At 36.0% G+C, this 16,445-nt stretch overlaps 1 protein-coding gene across 1 annotated transcript in view; it reads right to left on the bottom strand.

Annotated features, from left to right (window-relative positions):
- The window catches only part of LOC150078353 (Fanconi anemia group I protein homolog), a 195,476-nt gene that overhangs the window by 3,516 nt on the left and 175,515 nt on the right, over positions 1-16,445 (bottom strand). The window contains exons 7-8 of the mRNA XM_090385263.1: positions 15,709-15,804; positions 4,821-4,919 (exon numbers count right to left, since the gene is read on the bottom strand). Coding sequence (XP_090241389.1) covers positions 4,821-4,919; positions 15,709-15,804 — 195 coding nt within the window. The remainder of the gene's footprint in view (positions 1-4,820; positions 4,920-15,708; positions 15,805-16,445) is intronic.

Below are 16,445 nucleotides of genomic sequence, written 5' to 3'. Positions count from 1 at the left end.
GAATTTTGCTAGTAGGAATAAGGATATGAATATCCCCTTGTATAAGACAATGGTCAGGTCACACCTTGAATCTTGCATACAGGTCTGGAGGCCTCATTGTAGGAAAAATGTAGAGCTGCTGGAATGAGTACAGACAAGGGCAACGAGATTAGTGAGTGGAACAATGGGTTGGTTGCTGTTACCAAGATATTCATAAGTTCTGCAAATTGCAGAACTTATGAATATCTTGGTAACAGAACTTATGAATATCTGGAGACTAAGCACCTGCAAGGTGATCTGATTGAGATGTATATAAGGGATGAATGGTTTGAGAAGGCTCAATGCTGATGGGATTGTTCCCTTTCTCAGATTCCACACCCGAGGGGTGCATAAATTCAAATTTAGGATAGACAGTTGTAGAATACATGTGTGCAAATTTGCCTTTAGGCAGTGGGTGATTGATTGCTGGAACAAACTTCCATCTGGCGTTATGAATGGATGGGTGAAATGGAAGTTTTTTTTTTCTTTTTTTTGTTGATGCCATATAAGGTTGCGTTCTAGCATCTATGCCTCCTCTAATATGTGTGTGTGTGTGTATAAAATGTAAAAAATTAAATATAAAATTTAAATTAATTTTTATCAATTCTACAAATAATTTATATAGAATTAAACCTTTTCTTTTCATTGTCATTCTGTGATACTCTTATGTAACTGAATTGCTTTTCCGAATCCTTATACAAAGGCATGTGTGTGGGGGGGGGGGTGATATACACTCCTCAAATATTTAACTGTTAAACTGAATGTCTAGATATGATGAAAGTAGAATTTCCTCTTATGTCCTTGCATAAAAGTCAGGAACTGTTTCATTTACACCACTGATTCAGCTAAATTACTGAATCAGTTTTTGACTTTTATACAATGGCATACAGGGAAAATACTGTTCTCCCACCACACCATCATAAATTATTAATTTTAATAGTGAGATATGGGGGAGTATTATTCACCTCTGTATTCCATTGTATAAAAGTTGAGAACTACGACTCACTTATATAATGATGAGTGAGTCATAGTTCTCAACTTTTTTCACTTGCATATAAATTCATAAATTTATATGCAAGTGAATAACACTTCCCAACTTTTACAAAAAGGCACAGGGAGAAATTACCAACCCCCCATATATTGCTACTAAAATGAATACAGTAATACCCCGAAGTTACGCGTTAGGTGGGTCCGACGAAAATCGCTTAAGTCAGGGTACAACTTTGCATATAAATTTTGTTTAATTGGGACCAAGGACTAACAAAAACACTAGTTTAGAAGAAAAATATCTATAAAATTGCAGTTATTTATACATATTAATACAAAATATGTATTAAATAATAAATGAGTTACGTAAAAAAGTTATTTCGATGTCGATGGCTTCATAAAATCTAACAAATTCGTCTGACAACACAGCGCCTTCTTTTTTTCACGCAGAATTTCTTCGTAGCAAGCTAATAATTTTTTTATTCCTTGCTTTGTAGTTATAACGCGTTCATCGTTGGAGTCTATGTTTTCTAAAATTTTTAAGCCCTTTTCAATTGAGCTGAGACCTTCTGTCAAACTTGCAATTGTCATGTGCTTTTCTGGTGGAACTGGGTCTGAAGTGTTGGATACTTCAGTGATGTTTTGCTCACGCATCTCTGAGCTCGTTCATTGTCAGCTCCTGACTGTGAATCCAACAGCTCGTTGACATCATCACCATTGACTTCCAAATCTAATTGCCTGGCAAGATTAACAACTTCTTCTATCACATGAGCAACATGGTCAGTTTCTGGCATTGTTTTCATCTCGTTTTTGAAAAAAAAATGGACAAAGTTTCTTCCAGACACCATTCAATGTTTTTTTGTGAATTTCATCCCAAGATTCTTCAATGATTCTTACCGCATCTAAAACATTGAATTGTTTCCATAAGTCTTTAACAGATATCTCACTATTTTGTCTCATAGCTTCGTTCAGACGTGCAAACGAATGGCTCGTGTAGTAAGCCTTGAATGTTTTGATGACTCCCTGGTCCATCGGTTGAAGCAAGCTGGTTGTATTTGGAGGCAAAAACAACTTTCACACGTGGGTCGAAATTAATTAGGGTGGCAGGAGGGTGACCAGGTGCATTGTCATTAAGAAGCATCACTTTAAATGGAATCTGTTTAGACTTGCAATAACGTTCGACTTCAGGTATGAAATGGTGACCAAACCAGTCCTCAAAAACGGAAGCTGTCACCCAAGCTTTATGATTTGACTTCCAAATCACTGGTAAGCTAATTTTAGATATACACCAAACGAAAAAATCAAGAACCACGTAACTCCGAGTTCGTAAGTCGGGGTATTACTGTACTTATCTGTAAGTACTAAATGTAATATCAAAAAGAAAAAAAAAAAATATTTCATACTTTGCCAGGCATTCTATACAATGCCTGGATCTGTTAAACATTTTCTCACTTATATAATGATGAGTGAGTACTATTACATTTAGTACTTACTTATCTGTAAGTACTAAATGTAATATCAAAAAGAAAAAAAATATATATATTTCATACTTTGTCAAGCATTCTATACAATGCCTGGGTCTGTGAGGAGAAAGTGTTACAAAAGTAAGAAAAGTAAGTGTTCAAGGCTTTAAATGAATCAAGTAAATTAAATGCATCTTTACTCTTTCTTGAACAACACATATAAATTGAAAAGGGTTGGCTGTAGGAGATAGATGTGCAAAAAATTTTCTTTCAACCAGAGCATGATTGATTGTGGAAATGGGTAGTTTGCACAAATTTGAGGAAGAATTAGGTAAATTAGAGGTGAAGGAAAGTTGAAGTGGGAATTGTTTTTTTCTTTCTTCTTTTTTTCCCCTTTCTATCTTCTGATGCTGTCTTGCTCCCTTGCATTATTTGCCAATACTAATATACAAGGTGCTTCAATTAAAAGGTTCTTGGGTCTATTTCATTTAATTTCAGGTTTAGGCCCTTTGATGTCTAGGACCTTTTTTTTGTCATATTTCAGCAGAAATTTTTGATTTATTAAAATTGGATTAGGTATTGCATTTATATTTTATGATTTCTAAATTTATATTTTGCTGATCAACTGTTTTCTACAAACGTCATCAGTGTACTTCTAAAACAAATGGAAGCTGATTTTATTTGAAGGAAATAAACAAAACAAAGAAACATAATGGTTGTATGCAATATTCAGTCTTCAGTAAGCATGTTGTGTTTGTACAGGCTGTACAAACACAACTGCACAGCCTGTAAAGATAACTGTGCTTACTGAAGAGTCTCTTCACACTACAACCATTCTGTTATTATTTTTTTTCTTTAGATGAAATCAGTTTGTTTCTTTCATCATACACTGATGATGTTTCCAGACTAAACTGTGGATGGGATACAACTTTCCAATTAAGGAAAAAAAAAAAAAAAAAAAAAAAATAGTTGATTAGGCAAAATTTAAATTTAGAAATCATAAAATGCAAATGATAATACTTAGTCCAACTTTAACAACATGATCAAAAATTTCAGCTCAAATAGTAGTAGCATGCGATGCAAGAAAGCAAGTGTATGAGCTTATGCAGCATCAGCCAAAAAAAAAAAAAAAAAAAGACAAGAAAGGTCCAGATGACAAACAGCCTAAACCTCAAATTAAGCGAGATAGATCCTGGTGCCTTTTAATTAAAACACCCTGTATATTCTAAGAAAAAATGTGTGGAATTCTGAATTTTCATGCACTTGACAATTTTATAAACTTAAAAACTGAAAAGACTAATAGTTTCATGTTTATAATATTTTTAAGTTTGTTTTCCGTTTTTTATCAGTAGAATTCATAAAAATTTAGTTTTGTTGAATAGGGGTGTACAAAAAAAAATAAAAAAAAAAATGTTTGAATTTCATAAAAAAAAAAAAAAAAAAAAATTTACATTTAATAAGTACTGTTAATCCATTAATAAAATGATCAAGCACTAATCATTTTATTAATGAATTAACACTGCACTCCAAGCAAAATACAAATACAGTAAGTCCCTGACTTACGTAAGCCCAAGTTACATAACTTCGGACTTACGTAAATTATTTTAGTAAAATTGAAAAGATATTTTCTGTATAATTTTTAAGAGTGAAGTCAAATGAAGCAACAGTTATATAAGTTTTTATTATTTTCATTCCTATACATACTATGTTGGATAATAACTTGTGGAGTAACTAGTATCTAGGTAAATAACTAGAGTTAACATTTCATTTTTTGCTTGAATAATTCAGAAGAAATATTCAACAAAATGTGTTTAAGACAGAAGAACTATGTCGAAGCACTTCAGAGAAACCCCTCACAACGTTCAAGCCACGTAGACTGTGTCCCATCAGCTTTTTCTTCGGAGAATTACATTCTAGCCCTTCGTCTCTACATCCTTTCTTTTTGAATTGTAAAGTCAGTTCAGTTTTCTGAAATATGTACACTTTGGTTTTGATTCCATTAGTAACCCTTATATAGCCTACAAGGCATACGAAATACATCAGTTTTACAGTACAATAATGTGCGTTTTTCTCTTCCTGTTATGTTTTCTTTTCTTATGTGCCACTCTAGCTACTTCACCGCTGTCCCCAGATAAAGTTTTTAATTGTTATGGTATATAACTATTTTTCTTCATTTTTCTGAGGATATTATATGGTTTTTGTAATTTTGGCATATCAGGGATATAGTAGCAATATTTTATTAGTCATTCATGAGTTATGTAAAAATCGACTTACATAAGAAGTCCTGGAACGTATCTTTTATGTATGCCGGGGACAGATTGTACAAAAAATATAAAAATACCATTAACTTACAGTATCGTCTGATTCTTGATCTAATGCTGACTGAACAGTAGCCACATTAATTCGGAAGTCTCGTGAGGTACTTAGCTTGATATTGGCCATCAAATCCACCTGAAAAAGAAAAAAATATATATATAAATAAATGAATAAAATAATAAAAATAAAGTGACAAGGTAAAATTCCGGGCTGAATGTGTGTGTGTGTGTACACACATATATGCAAAAGCACAGGATAATTTAAAAATTGAAATAAAGTATCATCATCAGCCATTTTCAATCCACTGCAGGATGAAGGCCTCTCCAGCAACTTTCCAGTTCCTTCTGTTTTGAGCACTGGCCATCCATTTACTACCCACAAACTCATGAATTACATCTATCCATCTTCGCCTTTGTCTTCCAGGTTTTCTTCTAGCTCCTCTTGGGTACCATTCTGTTATTTTCTTAGTCCATCTGTCATCATGTCTTCGAGCTATGTGTCCTGCCCAATACCATTTTAGTTTTTTAGTTTTGATAAGAATGTCCTTTACTTGAGTTTGCTGCCTAATCTATGTGTTTCTCTTCTTATCTAACAGTCTGATTCCCAATATAAGTTGTTCCATTCTTTGCTGTGCAGTTCTCAGCTTCTCTTCCATTCTTTTAGTGAATGCCGAAGTTTCACTTCCATAAGTCATGGTGGGGAGTATACATTGGTTCATTATTTTACGTTTCAGACAAACTGGGATATTGCTCTTCAGTATGTGACTATATTTCCTGAATGCTATCCGTCCAAAATTTATTCTTCTCTTGACTTCCAGCCATTTATCATTATTACAGCTAATAACTTGTCCCAGATAAGTATATGACTCCACCTTTTCAATTACTGCTCCTTCAATCATTATTTCCCTTTCTGTGGCTTACTTGTTCATCATTACTTTTGTTTTAGCCACATTCATCTTTAGTCCAAAATCCTTACTAACTGTGCATAACCGATTAAGATTTTCCTCTAATTCTTTGAGGTTTAGTATGACCACAATTTCATCTGCAAATCGTAAATGGTTTAGGTACTCTCCATTCACACTGACTCCTGTCTGCGACCAGTCTAATCGTGAAAGCTTCCTCAAGGGCAGCGGTAAACAGCTTTGGAGATATTGTCTCCTTGTCGAACTCCTTTCTCGATTTTAAATTTCCTACTGTCTTTGTCTAATCTAATAAAGGAGGTAACATTCTCATATATTTTCTTCAAAATCATAATATGTGGGGTATCTATGCCTTGTCTTTCCAGTGCCCGAAACATTGCCTTATGCTGTGTGGAATCAAATGCCGTTTCATAATCCACAAATGCCAGGCATAATGGTGTTTTATATTCATTTTCTTTCTCCATTAGCTGTGATATTACGTGAAGGTGATCCATAGTTGAGAATCTTGTCCTAAAGCCAGCTTGCTCTCCAGTTGATTCTCCTCAAGTATTCTTTCTAATTTGTTTGCAACGTTCCTTGTGAACAACTTGTAAGTGTGGGATAACAAGCTAATTGGTCTATAATTTCCAATTTTTCATTTATCTCCTTTCTTATGCAGCAAAACTATGATTGCATTATTCCACTGCTTAGGCGTCACACCTTTTCTAATGCACTTTGTGAAGAGCCTTGCCATTTTTTGTGTTATGTCTCTTCCTCCCAATTTTAACAACTACAGCAACTTCATCTTCCCTCTGGGCTTTCTGATTCTTCATTTTCTTCAATGCATGTTCTACCTCATCAGGAAGAATATCGGGAATGTTGTATGTGTTGCTAATTTGCAATCCATCTTCCCCACTGCTGGCATCATAGCGAAGTACACCATCGCTATTCTTCAGCTTCAGTATCATTTGTCTTTCTGTATTACTGCTCATGGCTGCTGATTTAAGTCCTTTGTTTTCCCTTAATGCTTGTTCTACTTTTCTTGTGTTAAATCTTCTTATGTCCTCTCTGAGTCTCTTTCTAATGGCTTTGCATAATTCAGTATACTCAATTTTCTCCTTGTCAGTGTTTATCTTGCTCTTCATTTTCCGTCTTCGGTTCATCATAACAAGTGTTTCTTGACTAATTTTTTCTTCTTTGAATTTCTTTTTCCCTATAGGTTTCTTGGGCTTTATCACTTTGAGAAAGTTGTAATATTCCTTGTTGATATCTTGGTCCTGAGCAGTCTGCAGAAGCTCAAACTTGTTCTTAAGTTCCAGTACATACTGCCTTTTCTCCTCTTCTGTTATCTCAAAGCCCTTTGTATTATTTACTCTAGTCAGTTTTTTCCTTTCCTTTCCTTTCCTTTCCTACATCTATATCAAGTGTACATCTTACCATTCTGTGATCACTTCCAACATTTACCTTATTCAGGACGTTAACATCATTCACAATATATCTTCTGTTAGTGAGGATGAAGTCTATTTCATTAGTTGTTAATCCATTTGGATTCTCCAAGTCCACTTTCTGTTCACCCTTTTCTTGAAAAAAGTGTTCAATACTGACAATCTTTGAGATTCTGCAAATTCCACAAGTCTTTTGCCTCTCATTTCTTTCACCAATTCCAAAATTTCCTATAGTTCCCCTTTCTGCGCTGTTTTGTCTTTTTCCAACCTTAGCATTGAAGTCCTCCATAATAATAGTGTAGTGGGTTTTCTGCTCATCTAGAAGATTCTCAATTTTGGTGTACATTTCTTCCACCTCTTCATCATCATGGCTCGATGTTGGTGCATAAATCATAACCTTTAGTTTGTACCTCTTAGAAATCCTGAGTATTAGTCTTGACACCCTTGGTGATGTACTTTTGAATTCCAAAATGTTGTTTTTTAAATCTTTATGGACCAGAAACCCAACTCCACCTTCACTCCTTTCACTGTTTCCATTGGTGTACAGCAGATTTCTACTTGATAAACTTATAAGTGATTCATTTCTTCTTCTTCTTGTTTCAGCCAAATTGATGATATTCCAATTCACATTTTCTAATTCCTTTTCCAGCTCTAATATCCTGTCTTCACCGATGAGTGATCTTACGTTGTAACAGGCCAAGTTCAGTTTCCGTGCATGGTAGCCTGGTCGTACCCAGAGATTCTTAGCACCCTCTGCTTCCACTCTGATCCTCTCGCTGCCATAAGAGGGAGCGACAAAACAGATGGCCCTCAGTCCCGCTGGGGACTGAGGGCCATTTGTTTTGTCGTGCTGTCATATGCTGGAGGGTTTGGTCTTTTCCTCTTCACACTGACCAGGTGTCTTGAAGAGAACCACTCTACACGTTCGTTGCCACCTAAGTGACGTAACAGGGCTTACCATCAAGAAGGTGTGCATGAGTGGATTTTAGGGAGGTAGGCCAATCGGACTTGTCCTCAATCTTTTGTAATAGAAAGATATTGGATCCATCAGTGTTTTAGACTGAGTGTCTGATAACACACAGGATACCTGTTCCCCTCTAAAGGAATCGTGGGGGTTGGTTACGTTCCTGGAAATGTTGCGAATACAGAAAACGCGAATACCGAGTTATGGCTCCCATAGTAATAAAGGGGTTCCGTTCCAAAGTATGAAATATATAAGAAAAACTAGTCTAAAATGTAAAAAGTTGTCTATGTATGTATTATATGTACCTTCATAATATGACTATGTACATAGACAGTACATAGTGAAATGCAAGCATATGGCATCGAAATGAAAATAAGAAACAATTTAATATTAAATGTAATATTTATTAGAAATTTCAAACAAATCTTTCAAACCAGCGCCTTGGCTAGCTAAAAAACTTATCCCGCCAGTGCTATCACCAGTTTCGCTAAAGTGTTGATAAAGGAGTTTTGCCCTTTCACGAATGATAAGTGAACTTAACGGAATTTTATTTTGAGTTCGGTCTTCTATCCACAGATTTAAAGCCTTTTCCATTTTTTCTAATTTAACATAACGAGTTACAGAGCAAATTTTTGAAGCAATTAGCACATTTTCACAGACACTACAGCGGATTTTTACTTCCGATTTTTTGATTGATCGTGCCGTTGACTCATTGATTTTATAATGTTTTGCCACTGAGGAGACACTTTCACCATTAGAAATTTTGTCTAATAAGTCAATTTTATTCGCTAATGTCATCACCTTCTTTCATATTTTCACATTTCTCTTGTTATTCGTAGCCATATTTTTGTACGGGTTAGAAAGAACTTGTCCACAATAAAGTCACTTTCTTCCGTTAACACTCGAAAAAGTCTCTTTTACACTGCAAAACGGTAGATTTATCACTTTTGTAAGCATATCAATTTATCAATTTATAAATTGATAAATTTATTCAATTTATAAGCATATAAATTAAAAGTAAACGACGTAACCTTCCATGACAAGCGCATAACACATGCTGAACAAGGATTAGCGAGAAACATCCACGCTCACGATTTTGTCACCCTCTCCCCCCACCCACCGAGCGCTGTTTTGACCGGGAAAGATAATTTTAGCCACGCCCATGTTTTTGTATGGCGAAAAATATTCAAGGTGCTTTAAAATTCACATTTTTTTAGGTTTCATTTTATATTAAATCAGCGTTCGCGAATGTGCAAAACCGCAAATACAGATACCGCGAATAGCGGGGGTATACTGTATACTCATCTTATTCATGCACTAAGTTTGCATTTGCATTATAGGCTTTTGCAATGTAAATTTAGAATCAAGTACTAGGACTAAGAACTGGATTTTGTTGCTAAATGGTATCGGTTGGGTTCCTACCATTAGATGAGGATCGGGATGGAGTTGTAGCATTTTTCATAAGTGGATGGGAGCGGTTTTTGATGCAGAGGGGTGGTAGCCATTGTGGGATGCTCATGACTCTGTTTTGTTTATTGTGAGTTGAAGTTGTTACTCAATGGAGCACATATTTTGTGAATGGCAGGATATTGTACGATTATTTGCATACATACGGTTAAGTGTCAACACTAGCCAGGATACTATCTGTTAGATTGTTTATCCTAACCATAAAGAGCATGGCACTAAGAACTTATCCTTGTTCATGATAGAGCATTGTAGTAATGCTGAAAAGTTCTGTTTTACAGAATGCTCTGTATGATTAATGTGTCAGCTGACCCCATCTTATGGCATGGGATTTTGAAGAATGCCATAGCACCAGGTGGTATCTAAGATTTTTTCAATGCCAGGCAGACTATAAGATGTTCATTTCAGATAAAGGTATTCCATACGTTGGATTGTGCCTTGATTATAAGGTCTATAGCATTGGCTGTTTTTCCAGAAGCCACAGTGGTTCTTATTCATCACCACCAAAGATTCTAGATGCCATACTAATTGATTATGAATAATTTTTCTAATATCTTACCAAGTAAACTGCTAAGAGATATTGGTTGATAGTTCTGTGGATCTAATAATAATAATCAGATTCTTTATTAACATAAATTTTATACACTAGTGATTCCTTACACAGAAAGTCAGAGGAATCTTACAATTAGTTGTTTATACAAGTGATTTTAATTTATAAAAAAAAAAAAATAAATAAAAAAATAAAATAATAAAATAAAATAATAACTAAATAATAATTAACAGATCAAAGCAAAGATGATAGTCAAAATGTAAAAATGAATGAAGTAGTAATTACAGCGAAAAAGGACTACAAGTTGAGCAGAACATGAAATGACATCGGCTAACTAAGATCGGCACTTACATAAATGTCCTCTACAAACAGCAAGATGGAACAAGATGCCATCTCGATATGCCTTGTCTGTAGTCCACAGGTCTATGTCGATGTTGAGCGAGTTGAGGGTGTCCAGAGTCATATTAGGGAAGTGTCTCTTGAAATTCTGTAACCGCTGGAGCCTTGAGCATAAGGAGGGGGTACTACGGAGATGTCTGCCTGGCAAACGCCAACCAACCGTGTTCCAGATGTTGATGTGATCCTGCTTAGCTGAGCACAGATGAAGGAATGACTTTATTTTTAGCACATGGGCTCTGTGGACTATGGGTGTATATTGCAGGTTGCAGCAGAGAGTAGATTTAGATGTTGTGTAGATCTGGTGCGACCACAAGTTGGCCCACTTCAGCACCCAGAATTCGAGGCCCCATAGTTTCCTGAGGCTGGTGGGTGATGCCGCCGACCAAACTTCTATGGCATAGGAGAGTACACTACAGAAGTAAGTTGCGAGGTACTTCTTGATTATTTTCTTATTGTGTGTTTTGCACAGATCAATTTTCATTCCCCAGAACGCTTTCAGGGCTTTGGAATACTGAGCTTGGATTTGTTTTTTATAGGTGAGGTTGGCATCAAGGATTACTTCTAGGAATTTGACACTGTCTGTGGGAGTCAGGACATTTCCTGCCAATTCCGAAAGTAGAGAAGATGCAGTATCAGTAGAAGTGATCCGACTTGGCGTAAAGATGAGATAGTTTGACTTCTCTGGATTGACTGACAGGCCAAAAAATTTAGCATACTTATAGAATGTATTTAGGCAGCTGTTTACAGATTCAGAGGCGGTTTGTCTTTCTTGTGAATGACCAACATGGTGTTTGCATGGCAAGTAGCAAACAATATCATCAGCATACGATAGGAACGCTGGAATTTCATCCATTAGTGGAACGAATATTGCTGCAAATAACAAGGCTGAGAGACAACCACCTTGTGGGATCCCTACTTCGACGCTTTTAGTGACTTTAATGCCATCGCCTTTGAAGTGAAGCATTCTCCTAGATAGCAAACTCTAGTTTACTGTCCAGCGCCAAGAGGAGGCAGGCTGGGCAGTAGGGAGTGTTAAGCACTGGTTTGTTTGTTGTTTATTATTTGGTTTTTAGGAGCATTAGCAACTAAGGCCATATTGCTCCGGGATATGCGGTGGTCATTCCCTGACCTTTCCGCATCCTCCGTATTTGGTGGTGAAGGGCTCGAACCCCGGTCTAATCAAGAAGCGTGTGCTACGCACTGCTGCTCCTTCCCACCTGGCTACGGAGGCGCGTTAAGCACTGGAGGGGCAAACCATGTGGCAGCCACAAGGCTACAGATAGGGAGTGTGTAGCCTTGAGTGCCCCACAGTAAAAACGTGGAGTGTGAAATAAAGGCTTTCATCCCTACAAGAACAATTTCAATGATCTAAGCAAACAATGATATAAAAAGATTTAAAATGGTAATCCAACAAAGAAAAATAGAAATCTCACAGATCATCCCATTTTGCATTTTTGTAATACTAAACATGATGCTGAGAATGGCCATGAAACAAAGGCTCCATTGGAATACAGCCCATTACCAAGTTGTGATCTGGTGTGCCTAAAGGACCATTCTCATCTTGACAATGTACTTGGAAGGGTTGTTTGTGAGAAAAAGATCAAGTATGTTGGCTGTAGTTAGGATTGTCTGGTATTCTGGTAGGTAAATGAACAATCTCTGCAAGGTCATTAGTAATTTCAAAAGCCTCAGCATCTCAACCAGCTAGCTCTGTGTGACTAGAAAATGGAGTTGTGAAAATTAAAATCACCTATGTTGGCTGTGGTTAGGATTGTCTGGTATTCTGGTAGTTAAATGAACAATCTCTGCAAGGTTATTAGTAATTTCAAAAGCCTCAGCATCTCAACCAGCTAGCTCTGTGTGACTAGAAAATGGAGTTGTGAAAATTAAAATCACCTATGTTGGCTGTGGTTAGGATTGTCTGGTATTCTGGTAGGTAAATGAACAATCTCTGCAAGGTCATTAGTAATTTCAAAAGCCTCAGCATCTCAACCAGCTAGCTCTGTGTGACTAGAAAATGGAGTTGTGAAAATTAAAATCACCTATGTTGGCTGTGGTTAGGATTGTCTGGTATTCTGGTAGCTAAATGAACAATCTCTGCAAGGTCATTAGTAATTTCAAAAGCCTCAGCATCTCAACCAGCTAGCTCTGTGTGACTAGAAAATGGAGTTGTGAAAATTAAAATCACCAAGGAAAATTACCTTTTTGTTAGGAAAGTTGGACTAGAGAAAGTCAAGTTTCAAAAGCAGAAAGTCAAAGAATTCCAAGTGATTAGTAGAGTTGGGAAAACAATACAGGCAAAAAATGAATTTGTCTGAATGAGTTAGATTTTAAGACAGAGATGACTGAAAAGAAGAGACTCCAATTACTAAGTCTCTGACATGCAAAATCAGGTCGGACATAGGCTGAAGTACCACCTTTGAAGCAAAAGTAATTGTATAGTGAATAATTAGGACAATTGAAATGAACATTGGTTGAACTAACCGATAACTGGAATTCTATCAGAAAAAGTAAAGTAATAAGCAGAAATGGACATCATTGAGATTTGAACTGAGATCACTTATATTTGTGAAATGAATGAGTAAGGGTTCAGGAGGTTTAGATCTTTACACAGATAAGTTGGTTCTATTAGCTTGACTATTCATGATGTATTCAGTAGTAAGAAAAGGTGGGAGGACATAACATATAAGGTAATGAAATTTTTGGATGTGGTATACACACGGCAAGAATATACCCAGCTCTTGGACAATGCCCAAGCATGCACACTACTTGGACTCCGTCTAGTCAATATCTGGCAGAATATAGTGTTAATTGTAATGCGGCTCTGGGGGATTCCCCCAATGCTGGGGGAATCCCCCAGAGGGAATTCTTGCTTCCTTCTGGGGGAATCCCCGTTGATGGGGGAATCCCCCAGAAGGAAGCAAGATTATACACTAGTGGATGCCTCCTAGAGAGTTACCAAGAGATTTGATCTGGTGGACTATCTACAGCTGACTTGCGAACTGTTTTAGGGGTGCACTCGCAAAATAGAAGGAAGATTTGATCTCATCATAGTGCCCCAAGTCTGAATCTATATCTCTGCATAAGGAAGCAAGGAAAGTGATAAGCAATGTTTTATTCAGTTTTTCCTTCACATTTAATTACCATTTTCATATTTTAAGTTTCCTTTAAAGTTTACTTCACTGAAAAGGATATCAATGTATGCATTTAGCTAATTGGTGATATATTTATTTTACTTTTAACATTATCTATAAACATATTTACATTGTTTAGAATATTGTTAATCATGATTTCAGCATTTGGTAGATTAGCACTGAAGAAAAACAATGAATGTACACATTTGAAAAACAGCATAAATCAATGATATTCAGTAAAAAAAAAATCTGTTAAAAGTTGTCAGATATGTATACATGGCCATTAAATATTTGAAATTATCTCATTAATTATTTATAATTATTAATTACTTATACGAGGAGGGATCATTTTATTCACAGACTGGTGCAAGATCTTATCTTAATTGTTATCATCTGAATCTTCTGTGGATTTCTCCTTCTCGAAATACTCTCCTTCGAACTTTACACTTTCGCCACCATCGTATCCATGCATTGAACCCCAGGGGCTCACATCTGGTGAGTATGGGCTTAGCACACCCAGGGTCCTGAGCTGGATGTCATCATTCTTCTTTTCTTGGTGATTCCCTTCTACTTCTCTCTCTCTCTCTCTCTCTCTGGGTAACTTGGAAATTTTTTTTTAGCTGGTGGCATAAGCCTCAGGCTTCCTTGCACTATATGACTAGTAATAATAATAATAATTAAATGCTTCTTGCAAGCCATTTTTTGAAACACTGCGAAGTGCTTCCATTGTGGCTCTGCAAGCATCGTTGTTGGATGCGAAATGCTGCCTTTCAGAGCTTTCTTCAGATGTGGAAACAGGAATAATTCACACAGAGCAAAGCCCGGTGAATAAGGGGGATGTGGCAGAACCTTGGCACTTATGGCAGTGATCACTGGCTGCACACTATTAGCCGTATGGAGCCTTGCATTGTTTTGATGGAGAAACTACTTCACACTATAAAGTACTTGATGTTTCTTATGTATGGCACGGTGAAGTTTAACTCTGAGAACCTCAGGGTATGCTTCTTTATTCATAGTTGTTCCATGAGGCACAAAATGTGTAACAAGAATGTCAAAAAACATAAGACAAAAATCAAAAAACTTTTATATCAAAAAACACAAGAACCATTTGTTTGTCAGTCGAAAGAGAGAAGCTCGAAATTTCTTAGATCTTGGTGAATCAGAATGCTTCTACTCGTGCGACCATTCTTTTGTCTATGGATCATAGTGAAAAATTCAAGTTTCATCACAAGTCACTATTTGATTTAAGAAGGTTTGACACTATGTTTCAAAATGATCAATGATTTCTTTGAATAAGTCTTCTGTGCTGTTTTTGTTCTGGAAGAAAATTTGTGTGGAATCCAGATTCTTGACATATTCAGGTGATCTTTCACAATATTGTGAGCACCACCATATGAAATGGACATTTTAACAACTAATTCATGAAGTGTAATTTGCCTGTCTTCATCCAAGATTTCCTGGGCTTTTGTGATTTGCTCAGGAGTTGTTGACGAGGAAGGCTGACCAGGTCTCGGGTCATCTGCAACAGACTCACGGCCTTTACTGAATCACTTGGCCCATTTAAATATGGCCATCCTACCAAGACACTCATTACCATATGCTTCATTCATCTCTTTTAACTGTGTCCGATGCATCTGAACCCTCTCTGACACAATAACAAATCAAATATCGCTGTTCAATCTGTATGTCTAACATGATAATTGCCTAAAAATGTTCGTCAGTGACATGTGGCTAAAAAAAAAAAAAAAAAAAACTCTTCATGCAACACTAGCTTGACAAGTACTGGCATGCATCCCCCTCCCCTCATACTTCTCCTTCAACCCATGCACGGTACTAAGTACTATATGTTTTGATACCTTTCGTGTTTGGGGATTTCATAAAAAAAAAAAAAAAAAAAAATGCACACAGTCTGCTCAGTAGCAAACAGGGAGAGCACCTCTAGTGGCAGTTATGAAAAGTTTACATGGTAAACAGAAAATCTTGCACCAGTCTGCGAATTACATGATCATCCTTCGTAATTGCTTTTTACTATCAATTACATAATAAAAAAGGCAAAGTTTAAATAATTACCTTTGATTTCTTTGATAGTTGAATAAGGTGCCTCTCATACTGTTCAACAGAAAATATAAGTGGTGGAATTGTTTTTGTCTCCCTAAGTACTTTAGCCTAAAGTTTGATGAATTTTAATAAGAATTCATTTTTTAAACTTATAAAAATATTTTCTAACAATAAAAACTTCCTAAAAAAGCTTTATCTGATTTTTTCTTCATTCAATACAAGTCTCACTAATGCATAGTAGAAAGTTACCAAGTAAACATCCCTCTGTAACATTATAAGCATTCCATAGCAATATACATATATTATTACACAGTATAGGAACTTTCCAAAATAATGAGTTTGATATGCATATAATTAATATGGCATAATCAATGTATTTTCCAAAGACTGCTGAGTTTGGAGATAATGAATTCAGCACTCTTCAATAACATATTGTGAAGTGATTCAAGCAGCAGTGGATATAACAGAGTATTCTTAGAGAATAATTTTACTAAACTATTTTGGTTATTGAAGTTAACATGAGCCCGGTCCACAGATGATAATCAAACTGGCAGAAAAAACTGCATGTTCAGCATTCACTGTTGTGAAGTCACAGAAAATGCACAAACCATCTATCTAAAAATCTGAATTAAAAAGATCATCAATATACAGAGTAGTTGGACAAAAATTTGATATTGTTTCCATAAAAAATTTATTAGATAGTATGAATCAGAGCTGTAATACTCAATATGTTCTACGTTGATAATGAT

This window comes from Mastigoproctus giganteus, chromosome 11 (genome assembly GCF_048544385.1).
Source record: "Mastigoproctus giganteus isolate SK-2022 chromosome 11, ASM4854438v1, whole genome shotgun sequence".
NCBI classification, from domain to species: Eukaryota; Metazoa; Arthropoda; class Arachnida; order Uropygi; family Thelyphonidae; genus Mastigoproctus; species Mastigoproctus giganteus.
Note: the sequence above shows the minus strand (reverse complement) of the source record. Positions and strands in the feature narration are given on the sequence as shown.